Source organism: Salminus brasiliensis, chromosome 7 (genome assembly GCF_030463535.1).
Source record: "Salminus brasiliensis chromosome 7, fSalBra1.hap2, whole genome shotgun sequence".
NCBI classification, from domain to species: domain Eukaryota; kingdom Metazoa; phylum Chordata; class Actinopteri; order Characiformes; family Bryconidae; genus Salminus; species Salminus brasiliensis.
In genome coordinates, this window is record NC_132884.1 from 30,494,094 (window position 1) to 30,514,911 (window position 20,818).

At 40.6% G+C, this 20,818-nt stretch overlaps 1 protein-coding gene across 1 annotated transcript in view; it reads right to left on the bottom strand.

Annotated features, from left to right (window-relative positions):
• The window catches only part of grm2a (glutamate receptor, metabotropic 2a), a 57,029-nt gene that overhangs the window by 3,075 nt on the left and 33,136 nt on the right, over positions 1–20,818 (bottom strand). Inside the window, exons 3-4 of the mRNA XM_072684575.1 lie at positions 8,115–8,952; positions 3,844–4,907 (exon numbers count right to left, since the gene is read on the bottom strand). Coding sequence (XP_072540676.1) covers positions 3,844–4,907; positions 8,115–8,952 — 1,902 coding nt within the window. The remainder of the gene's footprint in view (positions 1–3,843; positions 4,908–8,114; positions 8,953–20,818) is intronic.

A 20,818-nucleotide genomic window follows, 5' to 3' on the forward strand; every position in this document is an offset into this window, starting at 1 on the left:
AGCTGGGATGCCTTAACACTGCCACACACACACATGCAGGGACATCTTGTTCTTTTTGTCTCTCTCCTCACTCTTCTGACTGAACCCTTTTGGTTCACCCCCCCACCCCCAAAAAACATTAATACATACACACTTCTCTATTTTACTGTACCTGCCATTCTCCTTCTTGTCTCAGTGAACTCAATGAAAAGCCCCACACAGTCATGTTACCTACAGATCAAAGAGAATCCAACCACACCAGGCACACGCCAGTGCGCTAAGTACGGGCAGCAGTGTGTGTTAACAGCATGTTCCTATAGGCTGTTTCGGACTGTTTTAGTGATGAGCTGTGCAGCTGTGCCTGGCTGATCTGTCTTTGACATGATTTTCCTCCTCCAGTCAAATGTTCAACAGAGCCTAGAACACACACTCTCCCTTAACATCCATACTTGTGTGTTACGGGTTCATAGCCCACTTAACACTGCACATCTATTGCATCTATTGTCTCCCGTGTAGGAGCAGAACATGTGACATAATAAAAAAGACAATAGACAAATACACAGACTGCTAACTATCGGAATAACATACCTTAAAATGAACACTAGACATAAAAAAGTGTAAAAAGGCTAAACTGCAATATCAGTGCTGTCAGGCAAAAACCTTGAATCTCCAAAAAATTGTCATTTTACAGGAGAAGGAAAAATAACTTTTTTTCAAAAGTACAGTAATTTTGGAGCATTTTGATTGGTCTATTTATCATTATTACATCATGTTAAAACCACTGTCAGATTCACATTATATCAAAAAGTCAAAACAGCACAAATATGGATACAAGGTTTCAGTGTATGGGGATATGTGGACATGTGCAGGGTCTGATAAAATACATTATAATTTGTAGCGTTACATAATGGCATATTTATGGCATAGAGTGGAGTTCTGGGTCGCAGTAAAGTGGGGGGTGGGTGGGGGGTTCTGTAAAGTTTTCATTGAGTGTGAGTCACTGCAGCTGATGAATGCCACAGCTCTGGGGAAAAAGCTGTAAGCTGATGGTCCTGATTCTTCTACCAGAGGGAAGTGGTTGAAAGAGGTGATGTCCAGGGTGAAAGGGGTCAGCTATAATTGTGCCTGTGTACTTCATGACGCTGCTGTTAAATATGCCCGAAGAGTTGAAAGAGTAGACTCGATGATCCCCTCTGCTGCTTTGATTATGTATTGGTGTACCACTTGATTATGCATTGGGCTACTACGCTGCCAGTTCCTACCAGTTCTTCCTACCAATGGAATACCTGTAGAAAACCCACTCAGTCACACATGGAGAACATGGCAAACTCTTCATAGACAGTGAACAGAGTGAGGATCAAGCACTCAACCCCAGGCCATTAGAGCTGTGTGGCACATGCACTACCTGTGGTGCCACTGTGAGGCCCAAATCTCCCTAAAGACCTGAAGGCCCTTATGAGGAAAGTTAAAGAACAGAGTGAAAAGATCAGGCTTCTGCTCAACATGAAGAACACAAAGGCTATGACAACAGGAAAGACCACTGACTTTACCATTAGCAGTGAAGATGTAGAGGTGGTGGGCAGTTTTTGACTACTTGGGTCAATCAATAACAACAAAGGATCCAGCGCAGAAATGTGACAAGCAAAATCTACATCTAAATATAGTGCTATTCATCACAAACCACACACACACTATCACATACACACACATAGCAACTGACATCTATCACTGCTAAATGCAAAAGCATATAATCATAGGCCAAAAAGCCCTGTAAAATTATATAACAATTTATGTAAAGGTATTTGTCATTAAGCACTTGACTGAAAAAGCTTCAGAAATATTCCATTCAGCATTTCCACAGTGCAATCATCTGCCAGGGTATCATCTCCCTCTCCCTTTCTTCTCTATTGAGCGGCTTTTCAGCCACATGAAACGAGGCCTGCTCCTTTTATCATCACTATAGACAGTCGATCAAAGAGATTTTTCGATCTGTCATCTGAATTGGCAGGTAGTGGCAATAAGGCAAAGTCACTGAATCACATACAGATGCAGCAAATATAGGGAGAGGAGCCTAAAGAAGTCTTAAACCAAAGAGTCTGTCCAAGAAGCTGCAAGAATTTGATATCGTCTAAGCTTATTTCCATTAGGAATGAGATGTGCCACACTGTCATTGTCTGCTCATTGATTTGAGTCACTGTGAATGCAATTCTCAGAGCAGGCTAGCCAGAGAGCTCAACTTTGTCCTCAAAGAAATGAAAATATAAATATGAATATGTAATACCAGAGATCTGAACAAATATTTAATTAAAGTTCAAGATATTAACAAAAGCACCTTTGTATAGCATTTTACCTTAAAATAGCAGTTTCAAAATCATTGTCATTGATCATTGCCACTTCAGGCTCGGTAAAGGGGTGTGTAACCCAAGTCATATTTGTCAGTTCCGTCAGTACCGGCTGTATAGGGGGCCCAGGAGCAGGAAAAACCAATTCTTCATAGTGCTGCTTGAATAGTTCTGGACTGATGACCTTTAAAAGTGTGACCATACAAATGTATACAACAACTCTTTAATACCCATTAGCCTTCATGGTATTCGACTCTTCTCAATTTTGGTACCTGTTACTTTGTTTCCACTGCCACGGCTCCCCTCCCCCACCTCTGAAATGCAGCTGATGACATCGCAAAACCCCTTCACTGTTGTTTATAGATTCTAAATGGCATTATCTGAACAGGTGTACAGATTTATTTAAAATTGCTATTTGTTTAAAATAATTTTATTAAGTAAGTAAAGGAAATCATTTGTAGTAAAAAAAACATTTTAATAGCTAGCTATGTTAGCATCAAGCTAGCTGGGTTAGCTTGGGTTAGCTTGGTACTTTTGTTATTTTTTGTCAGCTCTATTTAAAAAAAACAACAACAATACTTTAACAATAGCTCGTAACAGGCGCACAAGTAACATCTATTCCCTTCTATATGCTGTTAGCTTAAGAGACTTAAAATTAACAAAAAGGACTGAGATTACCCAGCTAGCTTGACGCTAACAAATCTAGCTATACCATACCAACAAACTAAACATAAGGCTTTCTGGTGGAAAGGCTCTACTGTCCTTAAAACCACAAACATAAACACCTGCATTTGCTGACAATTACCTGCATTACCTGCATTTAGATGACAACCAACACTGGAGGTAGGTAATTGTGTGTAAAAGTCCTTTGTGTGCCCTCCCATTGCCACCATAGTCTTCACTTGCTGGAAGATAGAGAGCATTCCAGTCCCATAAAAAGATTCAATCTCATGCAGAAAGGAATCGAATTCTTTCTGAGAAACATGCTGGTGGATCTAAAATGTTATGGGCCTGTTGTTCTTCCAAAGGCCCTGAAAATCTTGTAAAGATAAATGGCAACATGAACATTATCAAGTACCAGTAGATTTCATAGAAATTTTTAAAGTCCCTGCTGGGTGTCTAAGACAGGGCAATGAGGCAAAGCACACCTCCAAATCCTCACATGAGTCCCTTCATATCTTCCAGCAACAGAAAAGGTCACACAAAGTACTGGGGTACCAATAACTAATGAGCTTTTCAGATTCTTTTTCCCTCATATTTTCAGTGTGAGACAAACAACAAAGACATTTTTACAGACCTGTTTTTTGCTGATCTTTACCAATGGAACCAACTATTCCAGAGGGCACTGCATGCTGAAAAATTCCAATTAGCCCATTGATCTAAGCATAGCCTTTGTTTACCTCGGGGCTGCTTTGGGAGCAAATTTGCAGTGCTCTTAATCCATTTCTTTTAGCTGAAAAACCATACAACACTGTGATGAATAATGAATCAGCTGTGAGAAGTACAACACAAACCTGCTTACCCTGTAATCGCTGGCTGTGACATAGAAGATGGGTTGGAAGGCCAACCAGATGATGCAGGTGGTGTACATGGTAAAGCCGATGAACTTTGCCTCGTTGAAGTTCTCTGGGCACTTCCTGGTCTTGAAGGCGTAGAAGGTGCAGAGGATGATGAGGATGCAGTTGTAGCTCAGCGATACCAGCATGCTGGAGTCCTTGCTGTTGCACTTCAGCCTGACTATGTCTCTTCTCTCTGGGCTGACCTCCTTCCTCACTCCTGGTGCCTCCACCAGGAGCCAGACCACCACCACCAAGAGCTGACAGGAAATGAGAGCAGCACAAATGGCTACTTGTGAAGCTGGACTAATGAACTTCGGCCTCTGAGCACCATCTTTGACGCCGTTGAAGATACGGGCGATGCGATTGGTCTTGGTCAGAAGTGCTGAGTAGCAAACTGCAAAGGAAGTGCCCAGCCCAAGGCGACGTAGCGTGCACACTACAGCTGAAGGTTTGGCAATGTAGATGAAGGTTATGCTGTAACAGAGAAGCACTCCCAGGAGTAAAATGTAGGAAAGTTCCCGTCCACTAGCTTTTACCACTGGTGTCTCATTGTTCTTCAGAAAGAGACCAATCACAAACAGTGTGCAGAGGATCCCCAAACAGGCAATTGTGACTGGTCCAATGGCCCACGCGTCCTCCCAGTGGATGTACTCCTCAGGCAAACTGTAGCAGCCAGTCAGGTTGGCAAGAGGCCATAGTCCAAAGCTGCAGTCTGCACAAGTGAACTCATCCAGGAGGTACTGGTAGGGCTGGCAGGGGATGCAGATCCAGCAGCAGACATCACCGGGCTGCATGCTCTTAATCTCGTTCTTTCTACAGGGGTCGCTGCACTGCGAGGTAGGTACCATTTGGTTCTCCCAAGGTATCAGACTAGTGTTTAGGCTCAAACTCTGGGCCCAGTAGCCCACTTTGCGGTAAACATATGTGTCGTCCTCTTTGTGGTAGTGGAAGATGTTGTAACGGCCCAAGCTGTCTCCATACGCATCAAAATTAACAATGTTATCTGTGTCAGCTGGCCGGAACGGTGCTGTAGAGACAAAATACAAAAGGTAAGCCATGTATACAGTTATGGTCAAACAAACAGCAAAAACAGACTTTTGGACTCGCCAAAGAACACCTAATATTTCATGGTAAGAAAGAAAATGTCCAACCCATAGGCACATCCTTATGTAACAGCCCTCCTGCTTTGCTTACAATCTCAAAAGCCTCACTTGTCATGTTTGTAGATGCACTGGGCACAGGTGCAAACCGTGCATTTACATAATTGAGGCCAGGAGGTTGATTCACAAGTCTGCCTTGTTTCTTTGATGTGATTTCACAGCTCTTGAAAGAACATCAGAAATAGACGATTTTGGAAGGCAAGAAATGCTGGAATTCAATTTGGGTTTAAAACACTAACAGGAGTTTCTTCTGTTGTCCTGTTGACCGAAAACACGGCACTCCTGATTCCCCCGGTAGAGTCGCAGTTTTTCCTGACCTCACCTTGGATCAAAATTCACCTTTCATTTGTTTTAAGATGAATTTCCTATTTTTGAAATCATGATCTGTTTGTGGTTATTAAAAATGACAGGTTGGTCAATAGTGAAAGTCAGATTACCTTCAGTATACAGTATTTAATAGGTACTACTTTAGAATACAACTACCCTTATAAAGGTGTATGAATCATTTAATACTTATTTATTAATGGTTATGCATTAGGTAATAAACATTAATAAGCAGTTATAGGTGCAAGAGTGGCCGGTCTCTTGCCAAATAAAGAGTCACCATACTGTTAAAGCTTATTGTTCATGTTGGTTGATTTCTTAGGAAGGGTGAAACCTCTCAGCTTCATCAGATGTGCACTATTTAAGTCTGATCACGTTCTTTGGTCAGAATGATCATTTGACCTATTCTTTTGGTACTGTTTAGTTTGGCAAAAAGGGACAGCACTCCATATCTTCTGCTGGAATGTGAAACAATCTAAATAAAGCTCAAAGCTCTCCACACACAATGTTTGTGCATGAACAATCATTTCATACCTCTAGTACATTTGTCTGCATCCCTTACTCACACAGAGCATAATGTGACGCTACAAAACATCACTAATCCATGTTGTTCATGCATAAGCATGATATTTACACATTTTTATATCATCTATACTGTAAGTAACCAATACAGTCTGTAAATAAGTGGACAGTGAGACTGGACAGCGTCCTGCTCTGGCTCTGTATTCCAGTGTGTTGAATTTGAAATGAAACAGTGACTATAATGTTGAAGTGCAGGCTGTCAGCTTGAATGTGATGTATTCACTTATATGTTGGCTGAATTATGTAGGAACTGCAGCAGTTTTATATATAGTCGCTTCATGTCAGAGGACCATATGTAATTGAACAAATGAGGTTTCCTATTTGGTCTATTAGGTTTATGTTTTGTGACTGCTGGAGGTCTGTGACCCATGACCTCACAACGTACAGACGTACTGTACTGATGTACTTTCCCTGGTGATGCTCTCTCAGGCCTGAAATGCAGTTCTTGCTTGTTTTTTTGTCCTTCAGACTTGTCTTGAGTAAGTGACATGCACGTTTAATGGAGTTCCAGTTGGGTAACTCACTCAGTCAATAACATTCCATTTTTGGTCCCAAAACCCTTTAGTTCAGCTTTAGTAATATGTCCTGAGATATTGTTTTGAGGCTAAATGAAATAACGTCCACAGATTAATTTGTTTGATTGTCACATCACGCCACAAAAGGACAGTCATTTTCTGGATCTGTTTCTTTGTCTATATTTGAATTTGAAGAGGATTTAGCTTAAACTTAATGATCATGGTATTACTGCAGGCTTTTAAGCAGCCTTTCTTTTTCTCCAGTAGAATTTCAAGAGCAATTAAGAATTTCTGGAGCTCTGTGAGGCACTGTTTAGGTCAAGCTACTAGCAAAGTGCTGATGTTTAAACTGCTGAGTTTACTAAATGATCTATTCCTAGATGTTGCCTAATCTGGTAGTCATGTGGATCCATAGATAAATCCACAGACAAAAAAAGTTCAGGAAACTAATCGGATGTAGCCACATTCTTGGTCAATCTCAAGGTGATTTCTGGCGTAGAGTAGGTTTAATAAGTAAGAGGACTAATCAAATACTAAATAATACAGAATAAAAAATAAATAGGGTGCCTATTTGCATTTGTATGTGATTAGAATGCATGTGTATATGTACAGTATGTGTTCATTCTGAATTAAATACAGTATATTCATATTCTGTCGTTTCCCTACAATAAAGACAAGTGAGCCAAGCTCCAGTAAGAGTCAAATGTGCAGTGCCATTAGTTTTTTTCAGTCCTGGTCCCGCAAACAGTTCAGAGTTTCTCCTGCTCCCAACACTTCTGATGCAAGTAAAGAACTCATTACGAAGCCCTTCTGGGTAAGAGGCAAACTCGGTGTGTTAGAGCTGGCAAAACATGTAGGGCAGTGTTAGAGTCGCTCGGATCCTTACACTTGCCCATTATTCCTGCTTCCAACACACAAGCTTCAAGGACTGACTGTTGGCTTCATGCTTATTATATTCCCTACATTTTAATTGGTGCCCTTGTGACCAGATAATCAACGTTATTCATTTTATGTTATCAATGTTATTTCACTGCTATGGCTGAGAGGTGTAAATTCTGATGTGGACTCCCCTTCTAATGAATGTATTCAGCTTCTTTAAGTTAAGATGTGATAGTGTGCTCATATACACACATACAGCTTGTCCCTGTAAAGAAGTACTGCCAATAGAATAGGACTCTTGGGAGCAGATAAACATGAACCTATTGGCCCCATGCCTAATGGCAGGTGTGGGCTAGGGGGTATAAAGCACAGCATTGAGCTGTAGAGCAGTGGAACTGTGCTCTCTCTTTTGGGATGTGTAGGGAAGACAGGGTGGTCACTGAATGCAGACTTCAGATTCTTACAGCAATGCTCTAAAATCTAGTACAAAGCCTTCCTAGAGATGGTTACTCCTACAAAAGCAGGGTAAAGACTTTTTAATACCCCTGAATTTGAAAGAAAAAATAAATACGCAGTTGTCCCAATACTTCTGTCCATGTAATGCATAATATTTGAAAAATAAATATACTTATAAAGTATATTGTTATTAACAGTGTTGTTTTACTGTCTATTTGCTTGTACCCTGCTCTGTACATTCATTTACAACATAATATTTATGCATTCAACATAGAAAGATGATCAACCTTGACCAGATTAGTGCTTCACTGCACTCACCATCAAACCTTGACTTCAAGATGTACTCTTTATAGAACTTCTTTCCATTCGGTGGTTTCATGGCGCTGCAGATTTTGGTGGTGTTGGGACACACCGCTTGTCTCATATGGTGCATGGCATGGGCCATTGCGTACACAGCATTCACCACGAACATGATCTTGGATTCTTGTTCAAATTTGCCATCTCGTAGTGAATGCTTCCCACAGTGGAAGTCATGCAGGCTGCACTGAAAATTGTTCTCCCAGAACTCACGGAACCAGGGGTTGCGCGTGTTGTTGTAAGGATTTAGGCTCAGGAAGTATTCTGCGAACTCAGGGATTGGGTACGAAGCAAGTTCAATGGTGAAAGCTCCATCTGCCACTGATTCACTGCCCCTCACCACACTCTCCTGGGCTCCCCAGCCATCGCTGGCCACCCAGATGAAGGAAACATTCATTCGGTTCGCCGCAACTAGAAGCTCCCTGGCATCCTCGCTTCTGGTGAAGAGGATCACCACTTTTGCATTCGATTTCTGTAACAGCGACCTGATCACGCCTTCATAACTGTAGCGGTCCATGGAGCGGCTAACCTTCGCAGATGTCGCGATGCAGATTTGCAAGGCCCTGGCCTCCTGCTGGAAAGCATCGATCCCAGTCTCTCCATAGTCACCCTCTGAGGCTACAGTGGAAACGTAGGTCCAGTTAAAGTAGCGTAGGATCTCAGCCATGGCTTTAGCCTGGTAGAAGTCTGGTGGTACTGTCCGGGCAAAGTAGTCATAGCGTGACTTATCGCTAAGCTTAGCGCTAGTTGAGGCGTAGCTGATCTGAGGAATCTGGAAAAGTCGCAAGAGATTGGCCACCTGCAAGAAAACAGAGAAAGATCTTTTGAGTGGAAATGAAGACCTATAGCAATGTTCTACTTTCACGCTAGATTAAATATGCTAATTATGGATGAAATAGTGCTGAATAGTGCTTTGACTCCATAAAACAAGTCCCTGAAATGAACATCTACCATGTTCCATGTAGTTCTTATACAGAAGCATTCATAAAATGACTTGCAGCTCTAAAGGAAAAATTTCACTCCTTAAGTAAGACACATTTCATCAGGACGGTTAGCCATGGGCATTTCTTACAAACCCACATAGCCTAACAGTGAATGTTTATTACAGCCACAGGGTTAGTTCAGATCACCTTTAGAGCTGTCAAACATGGTAAAGAAAACTCTACGTTTTGCAACTCTACATGATGTCTAAATATTTGTGGACACCTCTTCTGATGAATGCATTCAGCTACTTTAGGTTGTGCCCATTGCTGTGACATGTGCAGATAAGCAGATAAACATGAACCTATTGGTATTGTGTTTAATGCCAGGTGTGGGCTAGAGGGGTATAAAGACCTCCAGCATTGAGCTGTGGAGCAGGGAACTGTGTTCTCTGAAATGGCCGTGCTTCATCCAATGTATTTGGGATGAGTTAGGAAGTGGCAGATGAAGTGGGGTGGTGATCATTCAACATCCTGGGCCCTATTTTGTTGCTGAATGCAAACAAATCCTCACAGCATTTACATTTACATTTACATTTACGGCATTTAGCAGACGCTCTTATCCAGAGCGACTTACAAAGTGCTTTGCTATTTACCCAAGAAAACCTTAGCTAGTTAGAATAGACTAATAATTCAAAAGATACCTCCAAGCTTAGACATTACTAAACACAATACAATAAGGCGACCATAGAACTATTCGTCCAAGTACTCTCTGAAGAGGTGGGTCTTCAGTCTGCGTTTGAAGACAGCGAGCGACTCGGCCGTTCGGACACCCAGGGGAAGCTCGTTCCACCACTTTGGTGCCAGGACAGAAAAAAGCCTGGACGCTTGTCTTCCGCGGATTTTGAGGGATGGCGGGTCAAGCCGAGCCGTACTTGAAGCTCGAAGGGCTCTTGGTGCGGATCGGCTTTTGACCATTGCCATCAGATACATAGGGGCTGGTCCGTTCTTGGCTTTGTAGGCCAGCGTCAGTGTTTTAAATCTAATGCGGGCAGCTACAGGAAGCCAGTGGAGAGAACAAATATTTGTGGACACCTCCACAAATATTTGCAAATATTTACAGCAATGCTCCAAAAATTTGTTAAAAGCCTTCCTTGCACAGTAAAGACGCCAACAAAAGCAGGATAAACTCTTTTTTAATACCCTTAATTGTGTAAGAAACAATGAATGAACAGGTGTCCCAATACTTTTTTTCCTACAATGTTTATGGCCACTGTTAAGAAAAAAAAACCTAAAACATTTATCTCCACTCTTCATTTTTTCTCTTGGTTTTTTGACATAATTTGAAAGTAAATCTGACAAACATGAATAATGGACAAACAGAAATGCCCTAAAATGACTTCCATGTTGGCCCCACATGTGAATGCCCACCAGGGTCAGTGATGGAACCAGGAGGCCCCATCTGGGTTGTGCACTAATTTAGGCAGCCAAATTGGGTCCCATTAGCAACACATGTACAAACCCATTTAGAGCCAATGCCCACCTGGAACCCCCCCAGCCTATGTTCCACCCATGTGAGCACCACATGAGCATGTTGGCTGGGGGTTGTGGTTGTTTTTTTGTGAGCCAGTGAAAATGTTCTGCTAACCCAATGTTTCTTCTGAAAATTAAGGGTACTAACCAGTTCTGTTATTCTATATCTATACCCCTCAAGGTTAATTAATTAGAATTAATTTTAGAAAGTGCTTTTTACAATGGATATCGCCACAAAGCAGCTTTTCAGAGATCTTTTGAGAGAGCCAGTGGCGACAGTGGCAAGGAAAACTCCTTCAGATCAAGAGGAAAAAACCCTGAGAGATCCAAAACTTAAAAGGGGAATCAGTTCTCATCTGGCCAACACTGGATAGCACAACAGATAATAGATATAAAACATGGTCAAATTGAGTAAGATAATGTGCAAGCCATGAAGATGTGAGTGAGTGCAAGACACCAGGCATTTAGCAAGGTGACCTTAGACTCACATGTGCTCCTGTTACATATGCAGTGCTTTTCCACTGAGATCATACAAGTTCCTGTGCCAGCAAAATCGTGCACTGTAAAGGAGCTCAATTATTTCATTAAATAGTAGGTCTTTTAATACAACACTTTTAATATCACACTTCTTAAAGCAACATTACTCTACTACCTCAGTCCACATGCTTCTTTCACTTCAGATGACGCTTCTGTACATCTCAGCTTGTCTGGAAATGCATGTATCCTTTAGAAGTGGCTCAAAGCACAAATTATGCTTCCAGACTGTCTGGGAAACTTAGGAGCAAGAAATATCAATTCTTGCATAATGCTGCTTTAACTTCTTCTTATTATCTTCTTCTGGCTTACACTGAAGGTTTGTTAGTGTTCTGAATAACTCCTTTGTTGTTTGTCAGTCCTTTGTCAGTTTCTGCACACAGTCAGAGGTGTAGATGAACTCATCTCAGACACCTGGGCCTCTCAGAGATGATGTTGCAAAGCTAGATCTGCATTATTCTGTACAAAGAATACATTAAATGAAACTCAAAAGACTCCTCATCTCAGCTGTGTGTCACCACGCTCTACAGTAGAGCCTACTGACCAGGCTTCGCCTCAGGCCCTTCTTCAGAAGCCTAAGGGGAAGGCCGCATGATCACGCCATATAAAGGAGGGAAAGGACATGTTCTGCTTTTGGCCTGTAGCACTTTTTTCACTATTTATCATTTCTCTGCACTTCTCTGCTGGTGACTGCACTTTAATTTAATGTGTTAAGGACATATATAGAGGTAAAGGTAGTAGAATACCCACTATATGGACAAAAGTACTGGGACACCTTCTTGTTTATTTGTTTCTTCTGGAATCAAGGGTATTTAAATTTAAAAAAAAGCTTATCCTTCTTTTGTTGCTGTTGCTGTCAGAATTTGATTGCATTCAGAGACAAGAGCGTGAGTGATCACCCCCTTACCTCATTATCAGAATCACCATCATTCCAGACAACCCTATGCTCCACTGCTCCACAGCTCAATGTTGGGAGGCTTTATACCCCTTTAGTCCATGTCTGGGATTAGGCATGGTGCCAATAGGTTCATGTTTATCTAGTCCAGAGAGTCTAATTCAATTGTCAAAATGTATTTTCAGAGAATAGACAAATGGTGTGTTTGTGCATTTGCGCATCTGTGTCAGCAATGGGTGCAACTTAAAGTAACTTAATGCATTCAATTAAAATGGTGAATACTTTTGACAGTGTAATACAGAGCTACCTCAGTGTCAGTGTCCCTAGTATCATAACATTGCATTTGCCTGCATTTATGCTTCATGAATTAATTCTCAGCAAATGAATTATATATACTGTACATTCACAAACAAAGAACAAGTCTGCTGTGGGTTTTAAATTACTGATTTTAAATCTGTTATTTACATCAATTTTAATGTTTGAGCACAAAATTACCATAAAAATAAGTTGGAATAATTCATGATCTGTGCCATTCATCAAAAACACAGGCATGGCATATATCACACTAAATCATTTAGACTGAATAAATCTATTAAACACCTCAGTATGCACTCACAGGGCCACACTGTGCCAAATCAGTTGCATCATGTTAAGCCATTTTCTACATTTCTTAAGGAGAGACCGACATGAAGAGTTCAGCATACATTTTTTATAGGTGTTGCTATAGAAACAGTCAGAAAGGGAATGAAGAGAAACAGAGAGGTTAATGTTGAAAAAGTTGGCTTCCCGGGAGGTTCCTCAGTTCCATAGAGATCAGCTTTACTAGGAGTTTATTGTCATATGAGATTATCTAAAAAATCTTCCCTGCTTAAGTAGGCCTGACAGCCCCTATTTGATTAGGCTATGTTTGGAGACAGCTGCCAGGGCAGTTTTTGAGAGTGAATGAGAGTTGTTTTTCTTTGCACCCTTCTCCAAAACCATAAACATGTTTGCATGATGCCAGACTAGAGGCTGAGACGAAAGCAGTTTTAAAAAGATAAATCTCATTTACAAGATTTGTTAATGAAAGCCTATTTAAAAAGATCCCATACTGTGAAAGAGACATGCTCAAAAGTAGAGGTCTCAAGCTGGGTTCTTACTAGGCCACAGCTCTGCAGAAATTCTCAAACATGTAATACGACTCACAAAGGCCTTGTTTATTAGCTGATCAGTTGAACTAGGTGTGGTTAGTGAAGAGGAACTTAAGTCTGGGGTGTTGTGGCCCACCAGGGCAGGTTTCTGACTCATGCGATCTATTGATTCTATTGCTGGTGTGATATCAAACTCTCATACTGACACGTTTTTGCACCATTAGAAAATACCATCTACTCTTTAAATTATGAATGGATCAATAAAATGATGTTGCTTTGCAATGTACAACTATATTGTTGTGTGATGTATATTATTTACCATATAGCAACATGTTAGCAACACCATAGCAACCACTTGGGATACAATAGCAACAAACCTGCAACACCATTGCAACCACTTGGGATACCATAACAACCACCTAGCAACCAATTAGCAACATTGTAGCAACCACCTGGGATACCATAGGAGCCACTTATCAATACCACAGCATAGCAACCAGTTCACAACAACCACCTTGAATACATATAAACAACTTAGCAACACCATAACAACCACTTGGGATACCATATCAACCACCTAAAACACCATACTACTTGGAAGTGGGAACCATTTTAGCCATTTTAGAACCAATTTTTCTAGTATATATTATTTTTTCATATTATGGAAATATGAGGTATTGCTATAACAGTTACATATATGTACAATATTGCATTTCATCCAGCTAATTGCATTCTTACTGATGATTGAGTGCTTTTCGCTTTAAAAATGATTATTTCTGACCTATTAAAAAAAGATTAATTCATTCTCTTTAAAGCCACACCACCGGTCTTACTTTTCTTACTGTCATTTTACATGCTTTCAGCTGTCCAACCGTGTGCTCTATGCTATTCTCCTGTCTCCTGGCTAACCACTCTGCTAAAAAATAAAGACAATAAGAGACCAGCAAAGCCCAGCATATTGTGTTTGACCGCTGCTCACTAACAATGGAAGCTGATATGCTGGTCAGAGATATTCACTCCAGGTACCGAACTCACTGTGACTGTCTGCTCTGTAAGAGCAGAGGAAAAATCCATGTTCCTGACAAGAACCGGTGAATAAAATTGCTTCTGAGTCTGGAGAGCTAAAGGTTGATGGATAGCTAATCTCCATCGCTTGCTCTCTACAGGACTCTCCAGAGTGCCGTAAGAAAAAAGTGGCCTTACGCAACAGAATGCGAGGTGTTTTTGACAAAGCATGCACTGTACCCCAAAGGCAAGCATATGACTCAGATAACAATCTACCTCAATCACAACATCTAGTGTGAAAAATGGCTCCCGGTGCACAAACAGCTCAGGGTAAACAGCAAGCAGTCAGAACTGAAAGGTTAAAGCGTAAAAAGCAGAACTGAAACATAAAACTTGGAAAACACTCTTAGACATTAATCAGAAATTCCCTCTTCAAAATAAAGGGTTTTTTTGTGTGATGCCATAGAGGAAGCACTTTTTTGTAAAGAAGTTGTAAGCATGAAGAACCTTTAAATTGGTAAGCAGTTAACCATGGTTAACATTGTCTTCTTTAAACCTTCAAAACTTTCTGCACACATGCATCTCTCTTACCAAAACACTTTGTTATGGATCCAAAAATGGTTCTTTGACGGCATTGCTAAGAACCTCTAGTGCAGAGTGTACAGAATTGAGGGACTGTTATGAACACAGTCTAGATGTTCTTCTTTAACCCTATCAGTATCAGTTCTTCAACCCTTTAACCCTCTTTAAAGCTACAGTAGCAGTGCTCAAAGACCCTTAAATGAAAAGCTCTGTTATGCCACAACAAAAACATTATATTCGCAAAAAGAATGTCAGTTTTACTGAGCAGAGCATTTCAATCCAATTGATTAATGCTGATTAGCTTTGGGTCGCTTCACCACCATGCTGGATGGTGCTGAGTGGCTTAAACGCATTAGATATGGAGCTCATACCTTCTCTCACAGACTCTACATCCAGCTGACAGCCTCACATTCAATTAAGTAAATTAGTGCGTGAGTGCTACGCGGATTTGCGGCTGGAAAGTTGAGTGGATTATTCCAGGAAAGAGGATGACTCTTGAACTAAGAGAGCTGCTTTTGACATTTGACTATGAACATGACATTTATCTCATATCCATATATAGTCATGCAGGACCACACTTCATCCATGAGGAACGATTTTCACATAAAAGAGAACAGACAAAGAGCAACAAGGCAGCGGAAAGCAGGCTGGCAGTCCACTCATGTCTCATTCCTTCACTCAGCAGCCAGGGGTGGCACACTGTCACCTACTCTCCAGCTCCACAGCCTGCACCGCCACTGCACTGCCACTTTACTAAGAGAAGAGCAGACACACTCACAGTGGTGTGGAATACAGACAGAGTAGGGAGGGAAAGAGAGAGGCAGAACTTGTTATTTTTTTATATTTAAAAAATGATATAAAATGTATGTTTTATTTCTATATTCTCTATATGACAGCTGTAGCACTAGGTGCCATGCAAAGAGAAACACTGCCAATAACGTGCACAGAATGATAGAAGTCATGACAGAGTAAGTCATCAATGTCAGAGGCTTTCTGGTTGTAAACGCAATGTCCTGAGTGTAATTAATGACAGCATGTGAAAAACAGACATGTTTAAATGGAAAAGTGAAACAGACTAATTAAACTTAGTGTAAGAAGCTGCTTCTGTCCTCAGACAGACTAGAAAAACCTTCCACACAGAGGGAGGACTGGTCAGCATGTGGAAGTTTCTGTAAACAATGGGAAAGACACAGAGAAGTCTTCGGATGGTAAAATGGTAGAGCGAGCAGCATATTGAATGCAAAAAAATCCATAAAAGGCTGATAATTTTACTGTGTCTCTAGTACATTACTTCCAAAATACTGTATTAATGTAATATAATTTAAAAATATATATAGTATTAATAAATATATAATACACTTCTTCCAAGGTGTTGTGGCATGGACTGTATTAGGTGACAGAAGGTGTTTAATATAGAGCTTAACTACAGTCTACAGTGGTGGTCTCTTCTGGCATCAGTGGCCTGTTGGGCACCACTGTTACGCTGTTGGGAGGCACTCAATGTGAGCGGTCTCAGAAGACTCAGAGATTTACGAGATGCTACAATCTGACGAGTGGTACAGAGAAATTGGCATGCCACTGTGAACCAGTTAACCTCTATAATGAGAACCTTCCATCACTTCCAATACAGTCCCTGCCACAGGGTCTCCCTAGTGTCATCTGAGCCAGGGATGGTTATTATTATGTTTACTGTAAAAGTAGGGGAACCCTTTATGTGCTATAAAGACCATATAGAAGAAAATGTGAAGAACCTGTTAAAGAGCCAGAGAGCCATTCAAGTATTTTATCCCATTCTTTGCTTTGTCATTCTATATAGAAGCATTGAATAACCATTTGAGTCGGATCCTTCACCCAATCACAAGCCCATTATTTGTCTAAATAAATCCAGCCATTAAAGAATAACTTTATCATTCATTCCTGCTCACAACTGAACCTTCCCTAAACATCTCCTCCATGCTCTTCTTCTTCTTCTCTCTCTCATAGCTAATGCAGTGCTATCATATCCTCAGTCATGTTTTGCTTAGGGCTATGTAGTGTTACAGTGCAACTGAATGAATGGATCCATTTTAGGATCATCTAAATATATTTCAGCAGAGCACTGAGGCTGCAGATGGAAGGAAAGAAGGTGAGGCATGAAAGGCTGATAGAGTAGTGAAGGTAAAAGGAGAAGGGCAGAGTAAAACTGAGATGATGCTACATACAGGAAGACATTCCAAAAAAAGATGGTTTAAAGGGTAAACAGAAAAGAAGCATATGACCAGGAGTGGGAAGAGTGCTGAAAACTACACACAGATGATTCAGTGCTTTATGGTTTCTCTGAGCCCAATAAACAGCCATAAACTAGCTTACATTAGCTGAATTAGCTTAATAGGCTCTCATACCCAAAATATTCAACATTTCACACACACAATTCAGGTTAATTTAAAGACTAGGTTTAGGCTACATTTAGGTTAGAATTGGGTTTAGCTGTAGTGAGAGTTGCTTTGTACAACTCTCTTTTCAAACCCAGAAGAATTGGATGGAGCACCATCATTCCAGAGAGCACAGTTTTCCACTGCTCCACAGCTTAATGCTGGAGGCTTTATACCCCTCTAGATGCCAGCATGTTAGAGAGAGAAAAAGAAGAACAGGCAAAGAAAGAGAGGGAAAAGAGAGAGCAGAGAGAAAAAGACTCGAAGAGACAAACAGCCCGATGGACTGCCAGAGCAAGAGGAGGAGAGAGAGAGACAGAGAAAGAAAGAAAAAGACAGACAGAGAGAAGCAGAGTGAAAGATTGGACAAGACAGACAGACCACTGAAGTGGAAGAGAGGGTGAGAGACAGAAAGAGAGTGTATGTACATCTTCCATTTATATCCTTTTGTAAAAATAAAAAGTCTTTATTTTAATCATTGCTATTTTTATTCTCTACTACTGTCACTTATTTTGTGATTATTGTTACTTTTATTGTTCTGTAATTTTGTTGTTATTATTGTTTGTAATGTTTTTGTAATGCTTTGGCAACATTGTTGTCATTACAGTCAAGCCAATAAAGCGTCTTTAAATCTTGAGAGAGAGAAATATCAGAGGAGACAGATAGAAGAAGAAGAGAAGGTGTGAGAGACAGAAAGAGAAAGAGGGTGAAAGAGAGACAGAAAATACACGGGAGAGAGAGAAACAAAGACATACAGAGGAAGAGAGACAGAGAGTGAACAGACAACAAAGAGAGAAAGACAGAGAGAGACAAAGAGATCTTGCTGATTTACAATTTACAATTTACTATTTACAGTAATACAGCTGTTTTAGTCAAATATGTATGCAGATATAAATGTATGTATATAAAGTATATGTATATAATATTTTACATGATTTTATCATTATTTTAATTCATTATCATTTCGTTCTATTGTCGTAACTCTGTCATTATTGTTACTGCTATTAATAGACAGACAGAAGAGAAAGTAAAGGTGTGAGAGACAGAAAGAGATGATGAAAGAGGAAGAGGGTGAAAGAGAGACAGAAAACACATGGGAGAGAGACAGGGAAAGAGAGACATACAGAGGAAGAGAGAGACAGAGAGGGAGAGAAAGGGGAAAAGTAACCTCAGACCGTGGCTGATGTGTGTCTTGGAGATGTCATGATTTTTTTTTCAACATGAAAAGCCCATCTGCTCATCCCTGTGGACGGCCTCTGTCTTCCCCTCCTGCAACAGCTCTCTATTCCCTTTATTCCCATTGCAGGACAAGAAACATAGGACATCACACGCACACACACACACTCACAAACGCAGGCACACTTGAAAACGCACACACACAGAATGCCAAAGAACCCTAAACACACCAGAATGCCAAAAGGACACACAAGCATAGATGTAGAAATCACATTAAACCATATGAAAGGAGGGATGACAGTAAATGATTATGGTGTTGCTACTGGTTATGACATCAGTTGTCTGACCGGAAAACCCAAACAGACACAAAACACACACAGGCTTTGCATTTTTATGACAGTAAAAAGAGAGAATGGCAGGGTGGTCTTATCTGCACTGTTTCCTCTGACAGTGATCCAGCCACTGAGGAGAAATCAAAGCTGAACCATGTTTGGTCCAAGAAAAATCATTTTATTAAAGCAGTATTATGTAGTATTTTTGCTTTTGAATAACTGCTTCAAAATCATGGTGATGCTCCACTCACCTGTAATAAGGAGAATAGCCTTTCTGTTGTTGCTACTCTGTGCTAAGCATGCCCATACTGCACTGTGTAACATTGGTAAAGCAGGCAGGATAATGCTCATAAGATGTGTATGCCTGTAATATGACTCTACCTCCTCAGTCCACATGCTTCTTTCACTTTCAGTGATGGCTCTGTAACTCTGAGCTCCTCCAGAAATACATGTGTAAAGTGTGTCCTTTAGGGGAGGCACAATTTACAATTCCTCACTGTAGGGGGAGCCCAGGAGTAAGAAATATCAATTCTCCATAATGCTGCTTTAAATAACTAAATAATTTTTTGCTAATTAAAGGTTTTGAGTTTGAAGAACCTTTATAAATTATCGAACATACACATAATGTAAGGATGGAGTCAGAGAGAGTGTGAGAGTGAGCAGACGAGAAAGTGAGAGACAGAGAAAGAAAAAGAGATCTTGTTGCTTCACTATTTACAGTAATACAGCAATTGTTTTAGTATATATGCAGATTTATACTATTTTTAAATGTATATAATGAATATATGTATACATTTTGATGTAGTATTATTTTAATCATTATTTTCATTATCTAGTTCTATTGTTGGAATTATTGTTGTCATTTCTGTTGCTAATTGCGCAACACTGTACTCATCACAGTCATGCCAGAAAAGCTACTTTAAATCTTGACTCTTGAATCTGGAGAGAGAGAGCAAGAGCGAGAGAGAGAGAGTAAAAGAGGAGAGCAAAAGAGAGATCAAGAGGGACCAATTAAAGCCAAGACAGAATGTTGTTAAGAGTTCTCACTCTGTCCAGCATCTAGGTAAAAAGAAATACCCAGCATTCCTTCAGAGTGTGGTGGTCAGTGTGTGACAAATGCCCTGCCTGTGAGGCTAACAGCTCCAGAGCTAATGAAGATGGCACGTACAGAAGCGAGTCTGACACTGATGCTGATCCTGTAGAAAAGCCTCCTTGAGTGCCATGAGCTGTGCATCCCATCAGTAAGGCAGGATTCACCACATCAGGGCGTGAGAAGTCTGGTTGCCTGGCAACGGCGGTGGATGTGTTCGGCCAGGTGGAAATGTGACCCGCTTAGACAGAAAAGAGCGGATCTCTTAATAAAACTCCAGCGCTGCAGATCGGTCTCCGTTGCGCTCTCCCCCTCTCTCTTTTTTGGCATGAAGAATAAGCTGGTAACTGTTGCATTTCTATTTTGTAGATCCTTGAGTGGATACTGCTTCCTGCCACTGTAGCCCAAACCTGCTAAGTAGTTTAAGGAATTTGTCTCACTGTGAAAAATAACGGTACTTTTAGCATATATAATGTATCTTAAAATATCACATCACACAGCACACAATGCTGACATACAATCATGTGGAAAGAATTAGGAGACGCAAATAAATATTTAGTTAATTAAAAAATATGAACATATCAATATTTAATCTTCTGCCAAACAATATCCAGAGATCATTGTGTATGTGTCATGATGTAATTGCATCCCCCTTTAAAACACATTACATTACATTTATTTAACAAAAAATTTAGCTAAAAAGATGAGTGACATTTTGGACACCCTATGCCCTAACCGCTGGTATTCCCAACCTTGGCTGAAAAAGCCTTAATTAGACGTTTTCTGTTACTATTTATATAAGCAGGACAGCCTAAATTTCTAAATGTTCTGATACCTTTTTAAATACCTTCCCAGACTCCTATGCATCTAGGGTGGCCTTGTGGGCGGTCTTGGAGATTCCTGAACAGTTTTTTGCTTTTCCAGCTCAAGTACACCTGATTCCATTCACCAGTTAATTGACATGTTTAGTAGGTCTGCTAGAGCAGGGATATCATCAAACTATGTTGATCTCCAGCCTCCTTTGCCCACCCCTGATCTACACCCTTCTTTCTGAAGG